Here is a 24446-nt window from a genome sequence, read left to right as displayed (position 1 = left end):
GGGAGTAATAGTATTTGTCTGATAGATGTAGTCTATTTGTTTCATGAATTATAGATCTCCCAAAATGTCACCCAAAGCGAGTAGCTTGCTTCATCTCGCACACTGTGTGTATGACATCACCTTGACAGATGAGTCCTTTCAACAGCACTTGCTGGAAGTTTTAACTGGGAAACTCAAAGGTTGTTCAATCAATAAGGGAAGCTTTTTAAAATGCTTGGTTGGTTCCTCTACTGGGCTGAATTGTTAATTAGACAGAGTCTGCCATGCTGAAGCTGGCAGTGTCTAAGTCCACTCAGGCTGCTCGCAAACCTGAGGAATAATCTGTTTGTCATCCGCCACAGCGAGACTTAAACAGATTTAAAGCTCCCCATGAAATGTGCTTTGATGCTTTAAGTTAAGATATGGACCTCTGATGAAATTAAAACAACTCAAATCAGCATACAGAAAATAGAATTACAAGCAGAAATAATTCACTTTGTGAATGAAAAAGCACTCTCCCCGCTGCTCTGGTTATCTTTTATCTTTTCCTTTTTTTTTCTGAGATGGAATCCGTGAATGAACCCATAAAGGAGATGTAAGAGAGAGAAGAGGATGTCTCTCTGACATTAACCTGAAACCACCCTCTCCTTACACCCCACCCACCCCGTCTCCTGGCTCGACCCCACTCCTCCTCCCCTCATTCATTCAGATCCGGCCCTGGCGGAGAGGAAACTGCTGCCCCCACAGGGATTTGGCATCATAATTATATAGGAAGCAGAACAGTCTGCCGTCTGTTAGAGCTGGAGAGGCTGCAGGCTGGTCACACATGTCCGCTTATGTGCAGTGAACAAGTGGTCATAACATGGATGTGGAGCTGTCTTTCTGACACAGTTTGGACGGTAAGATAATCTCTTGCAATAATCTTCAAAGAGTTAATTACAACAGAGAGTGATTAACAGCCTGTGATATTAAACCGCCTGCTGCACACTGTCTGTTCAGTTAGATTTTGTACTGTCAGTGAACATCTCCGCAAACTGCTGCCAAGCACAAATATCACTACAGCCAGCCTTTAACTGATGTGTTAAAACAACAGCTTTGTAAGCACTTTGACAAAACTTTCTTCTCTGTGACTGATGCTTCAAAAGTCTGTTTCCTGGGTGGACATTAAACTAAATTTTGTGGTTTTACGGAAGCTGATCAATTTCCTTCTGCAGGCTGTTTCTGAACTCTGCAGTCTTAATGTGATTTCTTGCCACTGGAGATGATCAGAAAAAAAACCCAGCAGGAATCCACATCAGCCTATTAGTCTTGCACAAAATGACTAGATCGCAGCCTTGCACACACAGATTAAAGAAAGTTCTTGAAGGGTTGGGTGTAACCAAAATGAAACTGATAAATTAATTCAAAAAGCTGTGCAAAATCAGAGTAAAGACGTCAGTATTGGTCTTAAATATCACTGACTTCAAAATCAGAATCAGAATCAGAAAGGACTTTACAATGATGCAAGACCTTATAATATTTTCTGGTACTATAGAGCTCTTTGTGGTGAGAAGAAAAGGTAAAATGTGTTCTTTTTATCAATATGGCAAGACAGTGGGGCAATGTTGTGGATTTTTACTTTACCCACAACTCTAATTGAAGCAACCGTTTGCTTTTTTCTGTTTCTGAATGTGTCATAGAGTGAGCAGAGGAAGCAGCCATGTCAGAGAAAAAGCCACGAGGCTCAGACACGCGTCCCAAATGTGGCCTCCGCAGTTGGAGTGCAGACAGTTATGTTTGGCGGGGGAAGAAACGCTCCCGGAGCTCTCGCAACGGGTCGAGCCCCGGAGGGCTGGAGGTGGAGGGGACGGAGGAGCTGGGTGTGCGGTCAACATCCTGTCCGAGGCGACGGAGAGAGAGAAAGTGTAGCTGCAGCACTCTCGGGGATGCATTGACGTCTGCAGACATCGATGTGGTGTGCCGGAAGGCCTTGTCCCACCGCTCTCTGCGGCAGAAGTTTCAGGATGCAGTGGGCCAATGTTTTCCTCTGCGCTCTCACCATCATCACCATCATCATCACCACCATCAATCGGGCTCCTCGCGGCCCTTCTCGGTGCTATTCTGGTCCAAACGCAAGATCCACGTTTCAGAGCTCATGCAGGACAAGTGTCCCTTCTCACCAAAATCTGAACTGGCTCGATGCTGGCACCTAATAAAAAATCACTCCACCCACCCAAGCGTCCTCAAGGACATGGAGGCTCCCCTGAAACCTACTGTCTCATCATCCTCTACCTCCCCACCACAGACCCCCCTCTCCTGGGAGGACATCTGCTGCTCTCCTGGGCCTGGAGGCACCAGTCTGGAGGACTGGGACCCTTCTTGTCCTCATAGGGAAGCAGATGGCAGCTGTGGCCACACTGACTACATCTTGGTCCCAGATCTCCTCCAGATCAACAACAGTTCTTGTTACTGGGGTGTGCTGAACCGCTTTGAGGCAGAGGAGCTACTGGAGGGCAAACCAGAGGGAACGTTTCTGCTCCGAGACTCTGCCCAGGATGAGTTCCTCTTCTCAGTCAGCTTTCGTCGCTACAGCCGCTCCCTGCATGCACGCATTGAGCAGAACGACAAGCGTTTCAGCTTTGATGTGCGTGACCCATGCATGTACCGGGATCCCAGTGTGACAGGACTACTCAGACACTACAGTGACCCAGCCACCTGCCTCTTCTTTGAGCCCCTCCTTTCCCGGCCGCTATCAAGGACCTTTCCTTTCTCCCTCCAGCACCTGTGCAGGGCTGTGATCTGTAACTACACCACCTACCAAGGCGTGGACAGCCTACCGCTGCCATCCCAGCTCAGGGACTACCTCCGCCAGTACCACATTAAGTGTGATGGGGCCTGCGCTGTGTGACAGTCCAAAGCAGGCCTCATACCATGGAAGGCAAAGATAGCACAAGCAACTTGGCAAAGAGGCAAGAATATTGCCACTGAATTAGATGGTTCATTAAGTAGCATTTCTGTTGCAACTCATTGAGGTCTAAAAGGTGCAGAACTGGAGAGTTTTTAAGATGTCTGATGATGTTGATGCATTACATGGTACAACAACTAAACCTACAAAGGCTCATCAGCCTTCTCTACAGGTCTGAATCCAAATACTGTAGCACATGGACGATGTCCGTGTCAACCTTTAGTACTTGGAGATGGTTTGAAGCGTGGATTTAGGTTTTGTGCTTTCAGCCATTTTGACAGCCAGGGTCAAGAAAGCAGCCACTACAGCTGTGCTACGCTGAGACACCTGTAATTAGGACCCACAACTAACACTTTAATATCCTTAATAAAGTAAGGATTCTCAACAATCACCAAGACCTCAAACTAACCCTCACTTTTTGTGGAATATTGACTCTTGAAGTTGGAGCATTTTCCTCTAGGCTTCAATTCAGCGGGAGTTGTCTTGTGTGGGCACTAAGTATCTCTAGTGGCCACTAGAGGAACTGCACCTTTCATGGTACCTGGCTGAGACTAAACCGCCTTTCATGTACCTTAATATCATTAAAATGTGATGTTTTGCTGTAGCCTTGTCGTGCACACAACCCGTGTTGTCTGATGTACAAGTAGGTGTACAGAGACTGCATCTAATAATATCAAAACATTACTCATTATTCAATATCTTTCCACAACATTTTCATACCTATTTGGACCTTCCCTTGGTCTACAGGGGCGTCCTTCCATATTGCAGAAAATCCTTAAACACTGTTGTAGTCTAAGAATTTCACAAATTTAAACCACATCTCTCTCCTTTGTGTGAAGATTGAAGTTGTGAACTGTGCCTGATGGGTCACTCAGCACATTTACCTCCTCATGGGAAAGTTGAGTCAGGCAAACTGAAGACGAGAGGACTCTGTTGCCAATCAATGTGTGTGAGAGAAAGAGAAATACATAGTGACAGAAAAAGAGGCATTCTTGATAACTTGGTCACCGTTTTATGCCTTTCAACACCTCTTCTTATCGACCACAAATGTCAGCTTCTTATTAAAAGGATTGCATTCTTCTCTGCAGCCACACGATGGCTGCACAACTGCACTGATCTGAGCTTTGGGAAGATTTCACCCGCTTCACTTGTCTGTCTTTCCACTACTACCTTCAAGCTCCTCTGTAAATCAATATTTTAACAGGTTTCACAAGTATTGTTGTTTAAAAACTGTTTACATGGTGGAGTACAGTACACTAAAAGTACCATGCACTGTTCTTAAAGTATTTGAATCACTGTGATTCCCCTTCAAGGCAGATATTGTATTCACCACATTGATACACAAGCTAATAAATGCTACCCACACTGCCTCTGTAGTGTGACTGTTTCTCTGTTTTTTGTTATCTCTGGACCAATTTAATGGTGCAGCTCATGCTTGCGCACACTTGTTCATGCTGCAACTGTGTGCTATGTCATAGTTAGACAGGCTAATGGTATGGAAAATGCTGCTTTTGAAGTATCCTTCTGAAAACAATTCATGCTGTCTGAAAAGGACACCTCTAAATGCCAGCGCTCAGCAGAGCAAATTGAGAGATAAGGACATGAGAAAGACTATTTCCCCCCCATAACTGGGGTGGAATTCAGATTTTTCAATTGATTCATGTGTCATTCAGCTTCTCTCTCTCTCTCTCTCTCTTCAACTAGCAGTGGAAAAACATCTGCCCTGGGGTTAGTTGTATGAATACAAAACAGGGCATGAAATATTCAGCATCCAGTCATTAGGTTTTAAAGCACATAAAGTTTTTTTCCCCCTCAGTTCTTGTCATATAGATATCAACATTTTACTTGTAGCCTACATGTTTGAGTAAATTCAATGTCCTGTTGTCTGACTTTGTTCTCTATTTCATTATTACTGCTTCAGTTCAGTTATTCAGGGACTAACAGCTGTCTGGGTCTATAGAGTGCTCTAAGACTAAAAAAGTGATAAATACATTTATTTTAAGGCTTAAAATTTAGCCACCCTACCCTTAGTCAGATCTCACAACAAAGAGGTGTGCTTCCATGGCAGCAATCAGTGACATCTGCAGACAACTAAAGACTCAATATGCCTTTTTTTGTGGAAGACACGTCACAGTAGTAAAAAGCATATGAGTAAATAATACAGTTAATGATGGCTGAATTCCATTTTAGCGTCCTGGTATTGTACATAGTGGCTCCCTTTCCCACTGTCATGGTTCACAGAGACACTAGAGTAGAAAAGATAATGCCATTAATGTTATTAGTAACCGCTGTGTCCTAGTAATAACATCCCTGCAACTGTTAAATTCTCAAGGCTCAAGCCGCCATGTCTTTCATCCTAAAAGGAGATCGATTTACCCTAAATACAGTACATTTGTTATACATAAAGGAGAAAGCGCCTGATTTTACACATAAAGGTTAGTTAACAAGTCAGGGAGAGTACTACTCAGCCTGCTTCTTGGCTTGGACTTGAACATTCATAACAGAAAGTCTTAGGCAGGGGTCGGCAAATTAGTCTGGCATCGGGACAATTTTTTTTCAAGTCATTAGATGGCAGCCAGACCTTCTTCAATTGACCATTTATGTTTCAATATTTACTATGTGTGCGATTAACTCAGTTGGCAGTGCACGGGACTCCAGTTCGGGGGGTTGTGTGTTCAATTTTCATTTGCTTCTAGTAATTTTTTTCCTCCCTTTTCAACAAATTGATTGTGAAAAGATCGTATTACATAGGCCTTTTCACAATTAAGCATGTGCAGGAGTGTGAACATCCCGGCGATTGGTCCACAGCAACCTATGGACGGTTATTTTCATTTCCCCAGTATCTCCAGGCAGAGGAAATTCCTGCTTTCCTCATCCAGGGGAATCCAATCCCACGTTTTCTGACGGCCTTTTGTGTCAAGCAAGAATTTCCTTCAGAACTTTATTTAAGTAAAAGATCTCATTTAAACACGACCTAAAGTACTGCTGCAAAAATGTTCTCACACTTTTATTTGGAGGTGTGGAGTCTAAAGAAAAGATGCTATTAGTTGTCTTAAGGTAAATGTAGGGTTCATAATTATTTGAGTATCAATCAGGGACAAAAACAGGATTTTGAGCCTCAGTTGCTTCGTTTTTAACCATTTTTAAAAATTAATCGATACTAAATACTAAATCACTCGAGGTAGTCAAGAACTAGATGACTTTGTGCCACTGGAAAACATAGATCTCTGTCTCACACCCTTTAGTCAGGTTTTAATCCGAAGACAAAGTCTGTCTTTGTGATTGATCCCGTTGACACCCTACCTGTATGTCCACGCTCAGTCGATGAACAGTCAGGAACTGCATCTATTGATTTTTTACTGAACCACATACATGAAATATTAATGTTGTCTTGTATGATCCAGTTAGCGAGCATCGTTTTTCAGCAGCTCAAAACCAACGTCTTGTGTTACATTAGAATCATGATACAGTCGATATCCAACTCTGAGAAATGAAACATAGTTTTAGATGTGAGTTTATCCAGGACTGCTTCATACAGTCACGTATAGCCTAAAATACAAGTATTAGGCTTGACTTTATTGTCCACAAAGGGGAATTCGTTCACCCAGAGAGCAGTAAGGTAAGATTGTGATTGAGTGGATGTGTGATGTCCTGTGCTATTGAGGTTGCAATGCATGCAGTGACCTTATTGTTTAGCTGTACTAGGCTGGTTGTGTGGACACCAGTTATCCTGGCAGCTGTGTTTGATCCGATTAGGAACGGATAACATGTTAAAGAAGCAGGTTGAACAGAACAATAGGATGGGCTGAATAATACTCTGATACAACCATTATATTTATGTGATGTAATATTTAGATACCCATCTGTCTGCCAACAGAGTACTTCCTGTTGCAAAAATCCAATTCTCCCCAGAGACACGACTCAAACAGGCGAGTAGAGAATGAGCCAATGGTTTGTCTTTGGCAGCATAGGATAGAGCCAATATGTACACATACAATGTATATTAATGGCTACTTGAATTAATAAATAATGAAATAATTAAAAAGTGTTTCTGGGCCTGGGTTTGACATCTCATTGTGAGATGTAAGAGAAATAAAAAGTGTTGCTGAGTTGAAGGTGATAAATTCCCCAATATGAATTTATGATAAATAAATATGCATCTAAACAAACCTTGATCAACTGTTTTTAGGAAATAGTGTCTAACTTTTAATATATTTTTTAAAAAATTAGTTAATAAAAATAAGATGATGAATCACAAACACAGTTACTATTTCTACAGGCAGACATATGAGATGATCCAGTTTTATAAGAGACTCACTACAAATATGTTTAATTGGGACATTTAACAGGATTTCCTGGAGTGTTAATAATGAGAACTCTTTACTTTGCATGATTAATTTATGTCTAACTTCAAAACAAGTTACACTATAAAATATATAATAAAGTATGTTGATGTTTGGTACAAACCAAATTAAAGACTAAATGGTCTCATGAAGAACAAAATAAAAAAAAAACATAGAAAACACTGAAGAAGAACTTTTTTTTTATGTATTTTTATCCTTTTTAAAATTTATTCAACTTAGTTTCTAGTATAGTTACGGCAGCAGGTAGCGACTTGTAGCAAAAAATTTCATTGCATTGATAATTGAAGACAAAGTCCAATTTATGTTTTATTTTTCATTATATGGTGACTTATAAGTCACATTATAAGGGCTACAGTTTGCTCATTAGTAAAGTGTCCATCTCTGTTGACTTGGTGGATAATCATGTAACATTTCCGGTGTGTTTTAGGGAGGGAGCCTTTGTCTGTGGCAGCTTGTTGTTTGGGAGAGAGAGGAGCTCTTAGTCTGTAATGTTATGTGTGTGTTGTACCAGCAGCAACATTAAAGTAATGAACACATTAATCAACACCATCATCATCCCGGATCAAGCACTCGGCGGGTGGTCCATGTTCTGAGCTGTCAGCACAAGACTCCGACAAGGTGAGAGGAGGTGGACTGGTGCACAGTCAAGATAGACAGTGTTTCCAAAATTTGAAACAAAATTAGCATCTTGTTGCTGCTGTTTACATTCTCCTCAGACGCAAATTCCAAAACAATGCACTGTGCAATGAATGGCGTGTATACATGTATGTATATAAGCTTTTTATATAAATTACTGCCTATTGGTTAATTTTATGTTGCAATATTTGAATACACATTTAATTACCTAGGTTCTGTGTGTGTAGCATGAAAGGACTAAAAACATTACATTTATTCATTTAGCTGACGCTTTTATTTAAAGCTACTTACAATTGCTATTTATGTCAGAGGTCGGATGCCTTTGGAGCAACGAGGTGTTAAGTGTCTTGCTCAGGGTTACATTGGTGGATGTGTCACAGTGGGGAGTTGTATTTCGGGTCTCTCACACCAAAGGCAGGCATCTTATCCACTGTGTCACTTTCGTTGCCAAAAAGACAAATAAACAACCTTTTACCTTGTATTATAATCCTGACTATAATCGACTTCAGACCCGTCACCCTGACCTCTGTGGCGATGAAGTCTTTTGAGTGCCTTGTTTTCCCACCTTAAATCCATCACAGACCCACTCCTGGACCCCCTGCAGTTCGCCTGGTCTGTAGATGATGCAGTAAACATCGCCCTTCACTACATCCTCTAGCACCTGGACTCCCCAGGAACCTACGCCAGGACAGGATCCTGTTTGTGGACTTTAGCTCTGCTTTCAACACTATCATCCTGGCCCTGCTGCAGTTCAAGCAATCAAAACTGAGCGTGCCTGACTCCACTTGCAGGCGGATCACAGACTTCCTGACGGACAGGAAGCAGCACGTTAAGATGGGAAAACATCTCTCTGACTCCAGGACCATCAGCACCGGTTTCCCCTCTGCTCTTCTCCCTGTACACCAACAGCTGCACCTCCAGTCACCAGTCTGTCAAGCTTCTGAAGTTTGCGGATGACACCACCCTCATTGGGCTCATCTCTGGTGGGGATGAGTCCGCCTACAGGAGGGAGATTCCTTCCGCTTCCTGGGCACCATCATCTCCCAGGACCTTCAGCCTGCCAAAGACAATGATGGTGCACTTCTACACTGCCACCATTGAGTCCATCCTCACCTCCTCCATCACCATCTGGTACGCTGCTACCACTGCCAGGGACAAGGGCAGGAGGCTTCGGTCCATCAGAACCAAAACCTCTCGCCACAAAAGCAGCTTCTTCCCGTCTGCAGATAGCCTCATCAACAAGAACCGGGCCCCCCACTGACACTCTCCCCTTTTCAAATAGTACAAATGTCTCTGTAAATACTATTTCATTTCATATCATGCACAAACCTGGCACATTGCACATATTTGTTGTTAATTGTTAATCTTTGTTGTTGTATATTTTTTATATTGTCAATTTATATATTTATGTACACAATATTCTCTTCCATTGCAATACGTCTGCACAACACAAACCCGGAATAATGCACATGTAAATATCTGCAATGTTGTTCTTTCTCTGCAAATAGTTGTATTGTTCTTTCTCTATTCTTTTTATTAATCTTAGAACTTGCACTGTCTGTTCCATATTTATATATTTCTACATTTATTTATGTCAACTGGATGTTTGTCTACGTGCAGCACCTTATCACCAAAGCAAATTCCTTGTATGTGTAAAACACTACTTTGCAATAAAACTCCTTCTGATTCTGATTCTAATATATGTGATTCTGAAATGGTCCCTTCTGCATGAGAAAGACAACACATCACTCCGGTCTTGTTTCACTCTTATTGGTTACCGGTGAAGTATAGAATAGATTTTAAAATTGTATAATTTGTTTTTAAAGCCCTCACTGGTTTGGCACCACATTGCGGATTTGCTAATTCTATATTATGCACCTCGCTTAGGTCATCTTCACAACAACTCCTCTTAGTACGCTACCCTACTCACTCCTTACAACTAAGTCCTGCCAACGCGTTTAAAGACCTTTCCCTCTGGATATTGTCTGATTCTGAACCAATGGTTTTTGTCAGCCCCACTTTGAATTATTTAAATATTTCTCTCACAGCGTTTCAACGTGAATCAATTTCCTTTCAGTTTCTTTGAATTTTATTTTAACCAAATACTCCATATTCCTTTTATTGATGCGTAGTAGGCTACTGGTGTACAAGTGTTGTGTAATTTGTATTTGGGTACACAATGGTATTTACTCTTTGTTCTTTTGTTTGTGTATACCAAGGGCGTCACTTTGTGTTGAAAAGTGGTGGGGACGAAAGGGCTCAGATTAGGGGTGTGATGACACACTTGGATCACGAGACGTGACCATACAGGGGAACAAGACGAGAAGATTTTAAACACTATTTTGAGAAAGAAATAGGAAATGCTGAAATATATGAGCAATGAGAAAAGTGAAGCATTGGAGCAATTTCCAACGTTCTGAAGACATTTTCTGCACCAATTTATGGTGGAAATATCTGTATTTATATTAAGGGAAACAAAAAATTCAGCCAGCAGGTGACAATTCATAAATATAAAAATGTAACAGAACATAATGCAGTATTCAGCTTCTTGTTTTTTTTTTAGCTTAAGTCACATTTTCTGGACAATGCACATTTGTTTCTTTTATATTTAAATTGCATTGCATGTTTTCTTATTGCGCAAATAAACATTTCTCAAACCATTTTCATTTGTTAGTTAAATTTTTTTTGGTGCAAGGTATTTTCAGAACATTTTAAACAAATGCTTTCAAAAAGTGGTGGGCCCATGTCCCCAGCGTTCCCAGTGTCATTGACACCTATGGTGTGTACTTTTATTTGTGTGTGCTGTGTACTTTGAAAGCACTTTGGGTCAAGTCCTGTTGTTTTTTAAATGTGTTATATAAATAAAGTGACTTTGACTATGTTTTCAACGCTAATACGTTTACTTAAGTGCAATTTTGAGTGCAGGACCTTTGCTTGTAGAAGAGTTTTTATACCCTGTGGTATTGCCACTTGGTGAAATATGTGAATAGGCCTGCTGATGGTGCGCTGCTCAAACGGGGGAGGGGTTTCGACAGTTGCGTCATGACGTAGCTGGCGGGAGTTGTGACGTCCGTTTCCTTGTTTTCAACGCAGCGCGGGAGATTCAGGAGAAGAGGATCGAGCCTGGAGTCACCCGGGGAAGTTGTAAGTTGTTATACTTCTCTCTTCTCAAGTCATAACTACTTAGATAACGTCTCCGTTTAGTGTTGAACGTGTCGCACAGTTTATCATATCCGACCGTTGAGTTTAAAATAGCCGGTTAATGCACACTGGCTGTATTGTTAGCGTTAGCTCAGCTAGCTAAGAAGCAGTAATGTGAGACACTGACAGGGCGGAGGATAACTGGGTTGTGCAGATGTTTTAGTTCTAGCTTCACGTATTGATTACTGATTGTGTTTGTCTTTGTGTTTCATCAGTCTGGTGATTTGTGAAAATGCCTTGTGAGAGGAAGCCGATGCGCTACGGCCACTCGGAGGGACACACCGAGGTCTGCTTTGATGACTCTGGGAAGTAAGTCAAACATTAAAGAAGTTTTATATATGTAAAAAGTTAATACCTGTTGTTACAAATGTTTCACTGTCTGTGGCTGCTAATGTTGAGATGAATGAAGGGCAGGGCAATAAAACAGTAATGATATTTATCGCAATATTATTTTCCTCATTAACAATGTAAGAAATCTTTGATTTAAGTATTATTATTCATTTTTCTGTTAAGAAATTCCTTTTGTTGGGGGGGGAAAAGGGACTGAAGAGAAAAAAGATTTGACGTGATTTTACTCATGAATATTTGTTGAAAAAAATATTTTATCATAATTGTTTTAAATGTTCAATCTCAGATTTGTGAAGTGATCCACTGATTGGCATCAAGTGTTTGTTCTGACCTTAAAGAATAAACAAAATTAACCATCTTAATTTTTCTACTTTGATTCAGGAGCAAAAATCAGCCTTTAAACTTTTATTGTGATCATTATCAATATCGAATGATTTTTTTTATCCTGATAACAATTTCGGCCATATCGCCCAGCCCTAGACGTGATATGACAGCGTCTGTAATAGTCTAGGAGCTCATCTTTCTGTATGTTCTGCTCATTCATTAGTCTTTGTTTGTTTTGTTTTGTTTTACAGGGTTATTGTAAACTTATTATAAAATCATAAAACTATTATTTTGACAGATATTACAATTTGCGGCGATTCGTGGGAATGATCATTTTTGCATCACAATTTTCATTTTCACTGATTATGAAATGTTAAAATCATCATGATGATGTGATTTTTGTTTGGGTTGTTTGATTTTGTTTGTGTCAAACATAAGGCGTTCTGAAGTGGGCAAGATTGTCTGTGTAAAATGTGTTGGGTTTTAGTTTTACCCTAAAAAATACACCTGTGGCCTGCTCAGAGCGTCTACCTTAGAGGTGTTCAGTACATGTAAAATTGCTATAATAGCTGTTTGTATTGAAGCTCCCCTCACTGGTGACAGAAAGAGGCATGTCACTTCAGCTGTGACGAACAGCTGAAAACTTAGGGACAAAGAATCATTACCTTGTAATTCTGCTGCGGTTTTCTGAGCTGTTAGTCTTGTTTGGCCCGGTTTTGTATTAAACTGAACATAAAGGTGCAAACTTGGAAGAGAGTGAACTTAGTACTAAACTGATGAGAGTCAGAAACACTGCCACAAATAACATCATGGCGTAATGCACTATAACATAAATTTCTTATCTTATAAAGCCGGGGTTTTCAAAGTGTGAGGCGGGCCTCCCCTGGAGAGCTCCAAACAGTTTCAGGGGAGGCTCGGTGAATGGAAGTGAAACAATATTACTTTACTTATTGCATTAGTTATCAAAAGGAGATCACATAGAATAGCCTACATGTGTGAGAGTTCAGAGATACAGTAGTTTTTGTGAACTGTTTTCCCCCCATCAGAGTCAGAAACTAATAAATGCTTTAGGACCAGTGTTGGGGGTAACGCGTTACTGTAATCAGATTACTTTTGCCTGTAGCGCAGTAATGTAACGCATTACTGTTAATAACTTCAGTAATCACATTACACTTACTAATAACAAAATCATCACGTTACTTGCGAACTGGTTCTTGAACTATCCGCGTAACGGAAGGAGAGAAAACTAAAACGGACGTCCCTTTTCGTGCGTGTTTGCGTAACACTTTTCGGACCTCACTTTTTACTTCAGCGCCAGTTCATGAGGACGCAGAAATTGCAGAACTGCCAAAGACGTCTTTCGGGGGTGGAGGTATTACTTCGTATTGTTTCGTGAAAGGACAGCGATACCCTCGAGTTCGCCTGTGGCGAGGCTCTTTAGCCTCCAGTCTTGTGCTGACTCCGAGGAGGAACAGGTTGTCTGACAAACGATTTCAGAGACTCCTGCCCAGGGTGCGAACTACTTGTGATAGTTTGGGGGATCTCTAAAATATTGACAGCATGCTTTATTGACACTAATCTCTATATTTCTGTATCATCGTGGATCATGCAGAGCGTCAGACTTCATCCGGCCAGAGGGAACGGTCACCGACCGCCTGCAGCCGGCCGGTCGCTCCGCGATCTCCTGGCCCTGTACGCTCCACCGCCCCACTCCCTCTCCGGTACGGGCTGTGTCGCTAGTACAAACGACACCCTGTGAACAGTTTGTGATCGTTCCCTCTGGCTGGATGAATGTGACGCATGATCCATGCGCTACTGCAGCTGGTGGCTCTCCACAGCGCCACGTGACTTTCTAAATTCTTCCCTCTCACGGCGAAAAGTTTCCTATGAAATGTCCAAATACAGTTTTAAGCATTATAGTAGGCTACTGTACTCTAGCCTTGTTCTTCTCTTGACAAATGTTGGGCTGATGTTCACAACTTTATTGTCAGCTTTGTAGTATTAAAGAACATAAAAGAGAGATCCTGTGTAGGTTCTCATTATAATAACGATTGGTGTTGATCTGAGCATATATGAGGTGTAACTTTACTGTTATTGTGCATCACAGGTGATGTTACGCAGTAATCCAAAAGTAATGTAACTAGTTACTTTCAACAGTGAGTAATCTAGTTAAATAAGGCATTACTTTAAAAAAAGTAACTAGTAATGTGTAATCATTACCTTTTTTTGATATTTAACACTGCTTAGGACAGACCTTTTTTAAAAACCAGTGGTGAAGATGTGTCAAACAGCAGCAGTAGGGGCTATTTTGGCTCAAATGTTAATCCTATGGGATCAAATAATATAATCATGATCCCATAGGCATCCAGGAATTGAGCGAAACTTACCAAGTACACTAAAGATGTGGTGGGGGGGGCACCGTTTCCCAAGCTTTTGTCTGAGGGGAGGCCCGCAGTCTCAGACATTAAAAGAAAAAAACCTGTAATAAAGCATTGAACAAACTACCAAATCGGTGACTGAACTGGACTGAATGAAATGTTTTGACTATCCATTTCCACCAGTAGTCTTCGTACCTTCGGCCCAGTCCATGATCCGCCTCATGACCTTGAATAGAAATAAAGTAAACAGTCCATTTACAATGTATGTGTTCATTTCAAAGGATTTAAAATGCATAAAAGCCTTATACATTAATTTATGGATATAATCACTTATACGACAACAGAAATGATGTTGGACTGTGCTCAGTGAGTGAAGAAATAACACTGACTTGTTTAGCAGTAATGTTCTTACTGTCCCACGCAGTGGATGTGATTGTATTAAGTGATTAAGCTGAAGGGGAAGCTGGTCCAAGCAGCAGTTTGTGTGTGTGTCAAAAACACTGTAGCACAATTTAATTTGCTGTAAATCCCTCATGTTGCACAAAAGTCAATTCAATTAAAAAACATTAACTTCTGCTGCATTATATTACCCAAATGTGATCGTGATTAAAATTTTCTTCAGGTTCATTGTCACCTGCGGAAATGACGGCGATGTTCGGATATGGGAGAGTCTGGATGATGACGATCCAAAGTTCATCACCGTTGGGGAAAAGGCGTACTCTCTCGCACTCAAGGTTGGTCACCTGCCGCCTTCTGGCAGATTTTAGTTTGTTCTGGGATACATCGACTCATGATGCACGGTTGATTCCTACTGAGACATTTTGTAACGCAGCAACACAGTTCACAGCTGTCGGTGGTGTTTTGAGATGTTTTCTTTCTTTCACAGAACGGCAAGCTGGTGACAGCAAGCTCCAACAACACAGTGCAGATCCACACGTTTCCCGACGGCGATCCCGATGGCATCCTGACCCGGTTCACTACCAACGCCACACATGTCACCTTCAACAGCAGCGGCTCGAGAGTCGCTGCCGGATCCAGGTACTCAAGATAGTAGAATGACCGTAAAAACGCCGGAAAGTGTTTTAAATTATGATGACTTTTGGAAAAACGTAAGTGGAAGCAGGGAGGGAACTCCAAGCCACACTGTGTCAAAACGTAAAGCTCTCGTTTCGTCTAGAAACGTGGAGTTACCTGCTATAACTATTTCCTGATTGGGAGTGATGAATCTCCGTTGGTTGCCTGACATCAAGGATCCAGGAAGTCACTCGCCTGGCCAATAAATAGGTCCAGCACATCACTCCACAAATTTCTGTTTTTGTACATGATGGCAGGCTTATTTCCCCTTTAACCTTTGGACACAGCCAGGCTATGTCTTTCTTAGCTAAAGCTTGATTTATACTCAACGGTGTAGTTACGCACGTAGACCCTACGCAGCGCTACAGCCTCCACTGTGTTGACTTTTGCCGGGCCGAGAAGTCTAACTTCCGATTTAGCGCTCCGCTATCGTGAATGGGGGTAAAATTGTAAACGGGCGGCTGGTGTAGCCTTTTCAAATGTTATAGACCGAATGGATCACATTCTGATAGTGAAACGAGTCATTTCGCTCGGGTTGTGACGGTGAAATATATTGATCCACCGTGTTACAGCCGCCGTTTTGACTGCTAGTTAAAATCACTTCAAAGCAGGGGGCACTTGCTGTCAGCTCAGAGGCATTGCGAGGCTACCCAGCCGACCAATCACAGTGCTTACGGTCCGCGTTGCCTCGACGTGTCGTTACATTTTTAGCCTACGGGGCTACGCAGTCGTCTGACGCAAAATTATAAATTACACTTAAGCTAACTAGCTACTGGCTGACTGTTCTTTCATATTTAGTGTTCAGACATGAGAGTGGTTTAGGTAACTCCCAAGAGAGTGCAAATAAGCATATTTCCTAAATTGTCAAACTATTATTATTATTATTTTTTTTTAATATTAATAGAGGGTGTGTACTGAACATCTGTAGCGACGGAGTCTCTGTTCACCTGGTTTACTAGTCATCACTGGCAGACTTTATCAGCCAATGGAATTAGCACGGACTGCTTCACACCTACAAATTACACAGTTGGTTGGTTTTAACACAGATTTGTCCATAACTGTGAAAATATGTCCAATCGTAAACATTTCTGAGAATTTGTAAGACCCCGTGTGCACCATAATCCCTGGGGAAAAAATGACATTTGAAGAATATATTCAGTTATGGAGATGTTCAGCTGACTGGGCAGATTCATCGCTTCACCCTGAGATATTTCTCTCCGGTGACGTGATCCCGGAGAAGAACCAGAGCTGAAAGACGAGCGAATGTCACTTTGACTTTGTGAAACCAAGCAAGTTCACTCCGCTCCGGCTTCTCCTGTGGCGCCTGGTGAAGCCGTCGTGCGTAACGTGTGTGTGTGTGTGTGTGTGTTGTGTTCAGTGTTGTGTAAACTATGACTAAACCAGACTGTGATCTCATTAAGTTCAGTGTTGTTCCAGTACAGAATGAGCTGCACACAGCAGAGTACCTGAATGATATTTCCACCTTAACAGACAGAGCAGCACTTTGGATTGGTTTATGATTAGGCTTGATTGGAGAACAACATCTGTTTGCAACCAGAATTGATTTGCCCTGAACGGTTTGATCACAGCAATAAAAGCACAAAGCACGGCGCCTTATTGATGCTGCTATTTTCACACTGGTAATTCCTGTTGAGATATTGATTGTAAAAATTCTGCCATCTGATGCCGTTAGGGCGGATTTGGAAACCGCGTTCTGGCGGATGTTTGAGGAAATCAGGATTGTTTTGCTTCTGCTGTTCATTGATTTGACAATTTGCACTTGTGTTGGTTCACAGCTGATGTGCCATTTCCCTCGAGTCTGTCGCTGCTCGCTTGCAGGCATGCCGCGTTCCAGACTGCTCGGAACTGGGAAATGTCCAAGTTGAAATATCCGATTTCCAACCTCCAAAGCGTTCCAGGTGCATGGTGGTGCGTGACGCCGAAAGTGAATGGAAAGACCGTGACAAAGTGTACACACAGTAGCAGCCTCAGCAGTGCCTGTGGTGTTAATTAAAAGGATGGCCGTTTAAATGCAAACAACCGCCTGTACGTTACTAGTTAACTGTGCAGGCTGCCTGTCGAGCTACATCAGTTGGGAATCCTCAAGAGTCAGTGTTGTAGCATTTTTAACAGTAACTTCTGTGCAGAGAAGATGACTTTATGAGATTCTTTATTGTAACCAGCTACCTAAAAACACATTTCTACATCAATGTACACGCAGAACAGGTTTTACTACATGATAGTATCTATTGTTTAAATTTAAATACATGCAAATATAGGCCCACTTTTTGTTGCCTTTTTAGTTTATGGTTTCCCGTTTACAGAGTGTGCTTCCATGGGCACTGCCAATGTTGTGTGACGTAATTCAGCTGCTACTCGTGAAGTTGGGGTACATATATTTTTTTTTTCTCTCTGAGTTCACAAGTAGGAAATCCGACTTTGAGTGGCCTTCCATAGTACGTTTTTCTTGTTGGAAATGTCCGAGTTCAGAGTTGCCTGGAACTCGGCATCAGTCGCGTGTGAACGCAGATTGCCTCCGAAAGTCAGTTTACGTATACTTATCTGTAATTTCTCTGTCTTCTTCAGCGACTTCATGGTTAAGGTGGTGGAGGTGTCGGACAGCAGCCAACAGAAAACACTCCGGGGACATGAAGCGCCTGTTCTCAGCGTCACCTTTGACCCCAAAGATGACTTCCTGGTGAGTTTATGTGTTTTCTGTAATGTAATGTAACCCTGAGGTTGTTGGCTGTTTGTGTGCTGATGGTTATAAAAAGCTTGGTCTGAAATTAGCATTCACAGAAACTCTGAATGAAGGTCAAACTCGTTGAGATGAAACCTGGTGCCCTGCTGTGTTGAACTGCAATTATTGTTGTGACTAAGTTTACAACACTGTACATGATTGATGGTGATAAACACTCGGACTATATAACACACAGCTTTTGAAACAACCGGAGAGTTGAATAAACAGCTGTCAGAATCACAGTTCAGTTCGTCTTAATTGCATTGAACTTCTTTAATGATTCGTGCAACGGCAAACAAAACATTTAGTAAAGAAATCTCTCATCTGAGGTTTTTAAAGATTTAAAAAAACAGAACACACAGCTTGATGTTAACGTCCCATGTCAGGAAAGTGATATGAAAGGTGCTTGAAACGTGTCACGTTGAAGTGGATAACATTTGTTCTAATCTGACGTGATTAACCTGGATGTCAAACTGCTCTGACTTAAAAACAACAACACTTCTTTCTCTCTCAGGCGTCTGCCGGCTGTGACGGCTCCGTCGTGGTGTGGAATATTGAGGAGCAGGTACGTCCGTGTTTCACCACTTCACGCTGAAAGATTTAATAAACGCAGCCTTTTATTTTTGCGTCTGGCCAGCCTGACGTTGATCTGCTTTGTGTCCATTCAGACTCAGTTGATCAGTTGGCCCCTGCTGCAGAAGACCAATGACATCAGTAATGCGAAGTCTCTGTGTCGGCTGGCCTGGCAGCCCGGGACGGCAAAGGTCAGTGATGCAGCTCTTGATTGGTGTCTACTATTACATCTCTGTCTTGCCAGCACTTCTGCTTCCTCTGTGTAAACCACATCAATATTAAAATGACAAACAATTATAATCTAATCGCCATAAGAGGCCCTAAAATAATAAAACACTGTTTGTTTGTGCTCTCAGTTTTTAGCAGTTCCTGTAGAGACAAAGGTGCACCTGTATGAGCGAGGGTCCTGGGATCATGTGAGCACTCTGTCCGACGATCTGCTGACACAGGTGAGGTCCAGGTGGACGCACACAGTCATGTTCATGGCCAAGTCATCTTCATTAACGGCCACTCTACGCGGATGAAATTTGAGAATCGTGAAAGAAACGCAGTGAAATCTTTGGTCACTATGAGACACTTCTACCACGGGGCCCAACTATAAGGATCGCCCGGGGCAGGTGAAATTCAATGCAGGGAAAGTAAATATCAACCCGATCAGGCAAGGGGTAAAAAACTAATGAAACACGTCGTTTTGGTGTAATTTATATTCATACAGACCGAAGTCAGCTACGCTCGTTACTGTGAGTAAGTTCAATAAAACCTCCGCGAGTAAACAGCCAATACTTTATCAATACACCTGTTCAACAAGCATAAACGTGTAGAAAGCTATTTTTTAATCTGCTGCTCTGTTTTACACAGCGGCTAGCAGCGAAGTTTTACAAACAAGGTAAAACGAGATCTCCCCGTCTCTTTAGCTTAGTTTTCCCTTAAAATCTGGCAAATGCATGTAAACTCAGCTGCTGGCCGAGACAAACCAGCCGCTCCTCAGTAACGTTACCTGCAGACAGTGAATAACAGCAGCGGACTGATTTTTCCAGTCTTTCTAAATGTCAGTTAGTATTTTGATGACAATAATATGATTTATTTTATTGACATTTTAGATATTGGTGAGTTTATGTAGTGACTTTGCTGTTGTAAACGTTACTGTTGCTGATTTAGAAACAACATTTAGTAAGATTTAAAATATTCAAGTCTAATCCTGATCTGAATTTTTTTTTTTTAAAGAAATTATTTAGTTTTGGAAAAGAACTGATAAGAGTATTGATAAGACTGGTAGTGACGATAAATGTTGAACCCTGCAGCAACGATCGTTCTAGTGCTGACCACATAAACAAACCAACCAATCAGAATACTAGAGCAACATTCATCAGAAACTGATTTTAATGGTCAGTTTTTCCGATACGAAGCTGATATTTACCACCGCCTTGTATCTTTTCTACCTGCACACTCAGAGTTGAGCTGTTACCTGTGATTCAGTGTGTAGATGTTTAAAGCGAAACCTGCTTGCCAGCTGATGAGCTCATAATAATTACAACTCAAATATAGAAATCATGTCATGTTTATTTTAGCAGAACATTTTCAAACAGAACGTGTGGATCCTTGAAATCAAAGTCCCTGTAAATATCTAAAAGGGGAAATTCTGCTCTCTTTAATCATCACAAAATGATCATCTCAAATAAATCAAAAAGCACCGTTTCCGCTGTCGCATTTGTGGGAGGGCATCATTTACATACCATTTTTATTGTTTATATGGTGATAGGCTGACTTGTATATTGTGCCGGTCATACCTCTGGGCTCAATAAATGATGGTTTCATATTGTCTTTATCTCATTAAAAGCAGAGTTTAATTATTTTTACAGCCCCCTGGACTGTTCTTACCTTGTTTTTACTGGATGAGGTGTTGACTGTTACGGCAACACGAGCTGCGACATCAGTACTGATTTGTGAAGTAACACGATGTCCATCTTATTCATGTTGTTCTCATTAACGCCTGTGTTTCTTCAGGCTCTCTGTCCCCTTGTTTTCCTTTTTATCTGATGCTCATAAGTTCTAAAGCATAATGTACATTATTTTAGACCAAATATCTGTGTGTATATATATATGCTGTCTGAAGGCACTGGAATTACATCCTCTTCAAAGACAGCAGTTTAATCATCGCCAGAACTAAAGGTTGATTCTGTCAGTGCTCTGTTGGAACTTTAATTGAGCTTTCTTGATTTTGAGCTTCTTTTTCCACATTGTTTTTCTCTGCAGCCCATCAACGTGGTGGCCTGGTCTCCATGTGGGCAGTTCCTGGCTGCTGGCAGCGTGGGGGGCTCACTGACAGTGTGGGACGTGAACAGCAAGCTGTGTATGGAAAGGTACGCAGGAAGGACGTGTACAGAAGTTAAGATCTGTTGTGTGTCGAACAAATTTAAGTGTTAAGTGCCTAAGTAAATGTGGCGACCCATTTTTGATTGCATATTCGCTCCGCACATCGTCTCACTCGGTCGCACTCTCTCTCTCTCTCTCTCTCGCAAACACGGACAACATAAACATAAACACCGCTGCACAAATCAGTCCAACACAACACAGTCAGTGTCGGAGACCCATCTTCAACAGTTATTAGCAAGCGTGTAAGGAGCCTAGCTAATAAGGAGAGCTATGTTAACTTTGGAAGACAGCTGTCGAAGTCAGCACGCTGTATAACTGGTAGTCTACAGGTGCGCTCGAGATAACTGGCTGACTTTCGCCCACTTACATACTGTGAGTTTATAACAATGATCAGGCCTTGCTCCCACGAGGTCTAAGTGACGTTTTGCAGCGCAGGTGTTGTGCCGAATTCTGCATGCCTGCCGTGAATTGCGTACACCTCGAGGAGGATGCAAATTTTGGTAGGCAGCCTACAATATCTGTTTTGCCGAATTATACAATTCACTTCTTAAGGTCCTTTTAGAACACTTTGCTGTTTGAACGCGGTTAACGGCACATGTTTTTGCTGAATCTCAAGAAATGGTACTTTTACTGAGTGTAATAATATATTAAAATATATACTGATCATTTATCACTATATAGCGTTTAAAAGCAGAACTTTAATGCATTTTCCTACAATTCTCGGCAGGCATAGAAAATTCAGCATAACACTTGTGACAGTCGACTGCTACCCTCCCACCCAGAGGGAGGGTAGCAGTCGACATCTTAATCCTCGCCAGTGGCTTCTGTAGACTGAAATTGCTGGATGGTACAAACCACATGCTGGTGTTTTTTGATATTCTTAGAGCCTTTGTGGGAAACAGAAGTTAATGATTAGTAAATTATTTTGCTAGAGGGACTGAAAAAATAGCAGTCACCGAGAGGAACCGTAGACATTCACGATCACTACAGTTTCAGTTGTTTTGTCTCTGCTGCAGGCAAAAGCATGAGAAGGGTTTCACCGTGTGCGGCTTGGCTTGGCATCCGTCAGGGAGCCAGATCGCCTACACAGACACGGAGGGCTGCCTGGGCCTGCTGGACGGACTCAGCACCTCCATCACTAACACCAGCACCACCAAGGTACATTTTTCAGCCTCTCTTGTGTTAAACCATGATATCCAGCTGATATCCAGCGTTATGAACATTCTCTAAACTTGTGCTTATCACTTCCACTTCCTATCAATTCCACGACTGTTTTGCCATGAAAATATCAACAGGATGATATAAGCGCAAAACTTTCCACTTTTTACATCAAGTTGTCGTGTAAATATCTCAGCAGGCACCGGTGAAAAAGCCAGCAAAAGACTACGACGACCTCTTTGATGATGACGATGATGACAGACTCATGGATGAAGGTCTGAGCGACACCAACTCGCCAGTTAAGAAACCTGTCGCAGGGGACGACGACGATGACGACGACTTCCTCATGCCTGCAACCGGACGGGTGAGGAACAGAGGGGCGATCCTGGATGATGAGAACTCACGAGGTGAGTGAACGCAGTGTTTAAAGTCTGTGTTTGTTTACTTCAAGTAAAAAAACAAACAAACATGATGTTTGTTATTAAATTGTTGAGCTCCTTGTTATAGATTCTGCAAGTCTGTGGAAGTCCACAAGATATTACCTTATTTGGAAAGAGCGGTCTTAACAAATTCTTCAATAGCTGTTCAGTTGGATTGAGGCCTCAGCATGTGATTCACATTATTTTCATGCTCATCAAACCATTCAATGGGCCATTGTGTCCTGTCAATCAACAACTAAGTTGATCATAATGAGAAACCTGAATAAATTAGGTTTGTGTAGAAGTTACAGTAAAAAGTATAAAAGAGTGCAAATGAAATGCATCAAACAGTATCAAGTATATCATCTGACTCTCTGTTCGGGCTGAAACTAATGATGAGTGAGTCTAAAGTTAGTATAAGCAACATTAATAATATGTTCATTAGTTGGATATATATATCGCTCTGATTGGAGAAATAGGAGGTGCCGCTGTTTGTGGGTGTTTTCATGATGCGTAACACAGTGTAACAATTGCCCCTGATGTTGCAGCCATGATAAAATCTTCATCAAGCCACACCCATATTAGCATATGTTGTTTGTGTTAATGTTTACTCGGTAACGTAGAGGTACAAGTATGTAAGCGTGTCCTCGGCTCCTCCTCCGCTGCAATGGAAGTTGCTACAAACAGCAGCAAGTGCCCCCGGTAAGTCTGTGGCATCTTAGGCTGCCACCAAAAATACCCCACAAATAGCGGGCAGGTGCCGCTGCATCTCAGGCTGTCACCGGCAGAACCACTGCTAGCTGCCGATGTCACTATTTGAGCCAGCCCTTGCTGACTGACAGAACGAGAAAAAGGATTGAACAGGAAGTCATGATAATATATATTTTATTTAATGTTATTGCTGCTTTTTGGAATTACATTCATAAGACGCTGACATTTCAACTCTTAATTTGTTAATATGAATAAAAATGACCTCAAAAGGTCAACAAGGTTAGCCGTCTGCCCTAATCATGGATGCAGCAGTAGTCTAAGCATTACATTGGATATGTTAATTGCTCTATTATTTTAAATTAACATGAGTAGGGAATGTTTAGGGAAGCTGAAAGCGGAGATGATTTGTCATGTTTTCTTGATAAATTACTGAAATGATTGATTCATTTTTCCGTACTGCTTTTGTTCATGAGAGTAGCAGGAAAAAAGCAGCTCAGGAATCTGGCTGCTGGTTTCCAATACTTCTGTTTAACTTTTCTCAGTAGACAATAATTCGTTTCTCAGCTCTGTAGTAAACAAAGATGAACTTCTGCTGACTTGCTGAGTGCTTTACAGTCTGAATGCACGTTTGTGTTTCCTGTCTGCTAAAAACTTCCATGATTCCTTCTTTGGGTCTTCATTCAGACACAGGATCCCTGAGACTTGGTCAGGACAGATTTGGGGACGATGATGACACGGGCAGTGCTGTAGTGCCCGCGGCCGCCCCTCTGGTGCCCCTGCGTCCCGTCTACGAGGGACCCACGCCAACGCCTCCCCAGAAGGCCTTTCAGCCAGGCTCCACTCCTGCACATCTCACTCACCGCTTCATGGTAGGAGACACTGACAGAGTGATTTCATTTACTAAAATAAGCCTGGATGCATTTGATCCTTTTCTTCTGTTGTACTAAACTTACTGAAAACTGAATTTCATCTTAAAGTAAATGGACTTTACATGTAGTAACAAACTAATTGTGCCTCAGATGTGGAACTCGGTGGGGATAGTGCGAGGATACAATGACGAGCAGGACAACGCCATCGACGTGGAGTTTCATGACACGGCCGTGCACCACGCCATGCACCTCACCAACTCCCTGGGTCACACCATGGCCGATCTTTCCCAGGAGGCCGTGCTGCTGGCCTGTCCCAGCACAGACGAGCTCGCCAGGTAAGCCTCTTCTTGAACTG

General features: G+C 41.9%; 2 protein-coding genes across 3 annotated transcripts in view; both read left to right on the top strand.

Annotated features, from left to right (window-relative positions):
• The first annotated feature begins 767 nt into the window (after positions 1-767).
• Positions 768-4291, top strand: socs4 (suppressor of cytokine signaling 4). The gene is made up of 2 exons (XM_038700519.1): positions 768-878; positions 1659-4291. Exon 2 carries the CDS (start codon positions 1679-1681, stop codon positions 2864-2866), a length of 1188 nt encoding a protein of 395 aa, XP_038556447.1. The 5' UTR covers positions 768-878; positions 1659-1678; the 3' UTR covers positions 2867-4291.
• Positions 4292-10932: 6641 nt separating this feature from the next.
• Positions 10933-24446, top strand: part of wdhd1 (WD repeat and HMG-box DNA binding protein 1) — a 29092-nt gene continuing 15578 nt past the window's right edge. The window contains exons 1-13 of one of the 2 annotated variants that reach the window (XM_038701730.1): positions 10933-11067; positions 11340-11433; positions 14797-14908; positions 15061-15212; positions 17835-17946; positions 18503-18553; positions 18657-18752; positions 18918-19010; positions 20815-20921; positions 21951-22092; positions 22292-22499; positions 23907-24091; positions 24242-24426. In XM_038701730.1, coding sequence (XP_038557658.1) covers positions 11357-11433; positions 14797-14908; positions 15061-15212; positions 17835-17946; positions 18503-18553; positions 18657-18752; positions 18918-19010; positions 20815-20921; positions 21951-22092; positions 22292-22499; positions 23907-24091; positions 24242-24426 — 1520 coding nt within the window. In that variant the 5' untranslated portion in view covers positions 10933-11067; positions 11340-11356. Of the gene's footprint in view, positions 11068-11339; positions 11434-14796; positions 14909-15060; positions 15213-17834; positions 17947-18502; positions 18554-18656; positions 18753-18917; positions 19011-20814; positions 20922-21950; positions 22093-22288; positions 22500-23906; positions 24092-24241; positions 24427-24446 lie in introns of both variants that reach the window. The other variant, XM_038701729.1, reaches the window with a different exon arrangement.

This window comes from Micropterus salmoides, unplaced genomic scaffold (assembly GCF_014851395.1).
Source record: "Micropterus salmoides isolate LMB-PRFRI ecotype aquatic unplaced genomic scaffold, ASM1485139v1 Ms_hic_scaffold_6, whole genome shotgun sequence".
In the NCBI taxonomy this organism is placed as follows: Eukaryota; Metazoa; Chordata; class Actinopteri; order Centrarchiformes; family Centrarchidae; genus Micropterus; species Micropterus salmoides.
The sequence above is the reverse complement of the archived record's forward strand: the minus strand, read 5'-3'. Positions and strand labels throughout refer to the sequence as shown.

What these genes read in the sequence shown, in the direction of transcription:
- socs4 (XM_038700519.1), top strand. Translation starts at nt 1,679, where the DNA reads ATGTCAGAGAAAAAGCCACGAGGCTCAGACACGCGTCCCAAATGTGGC.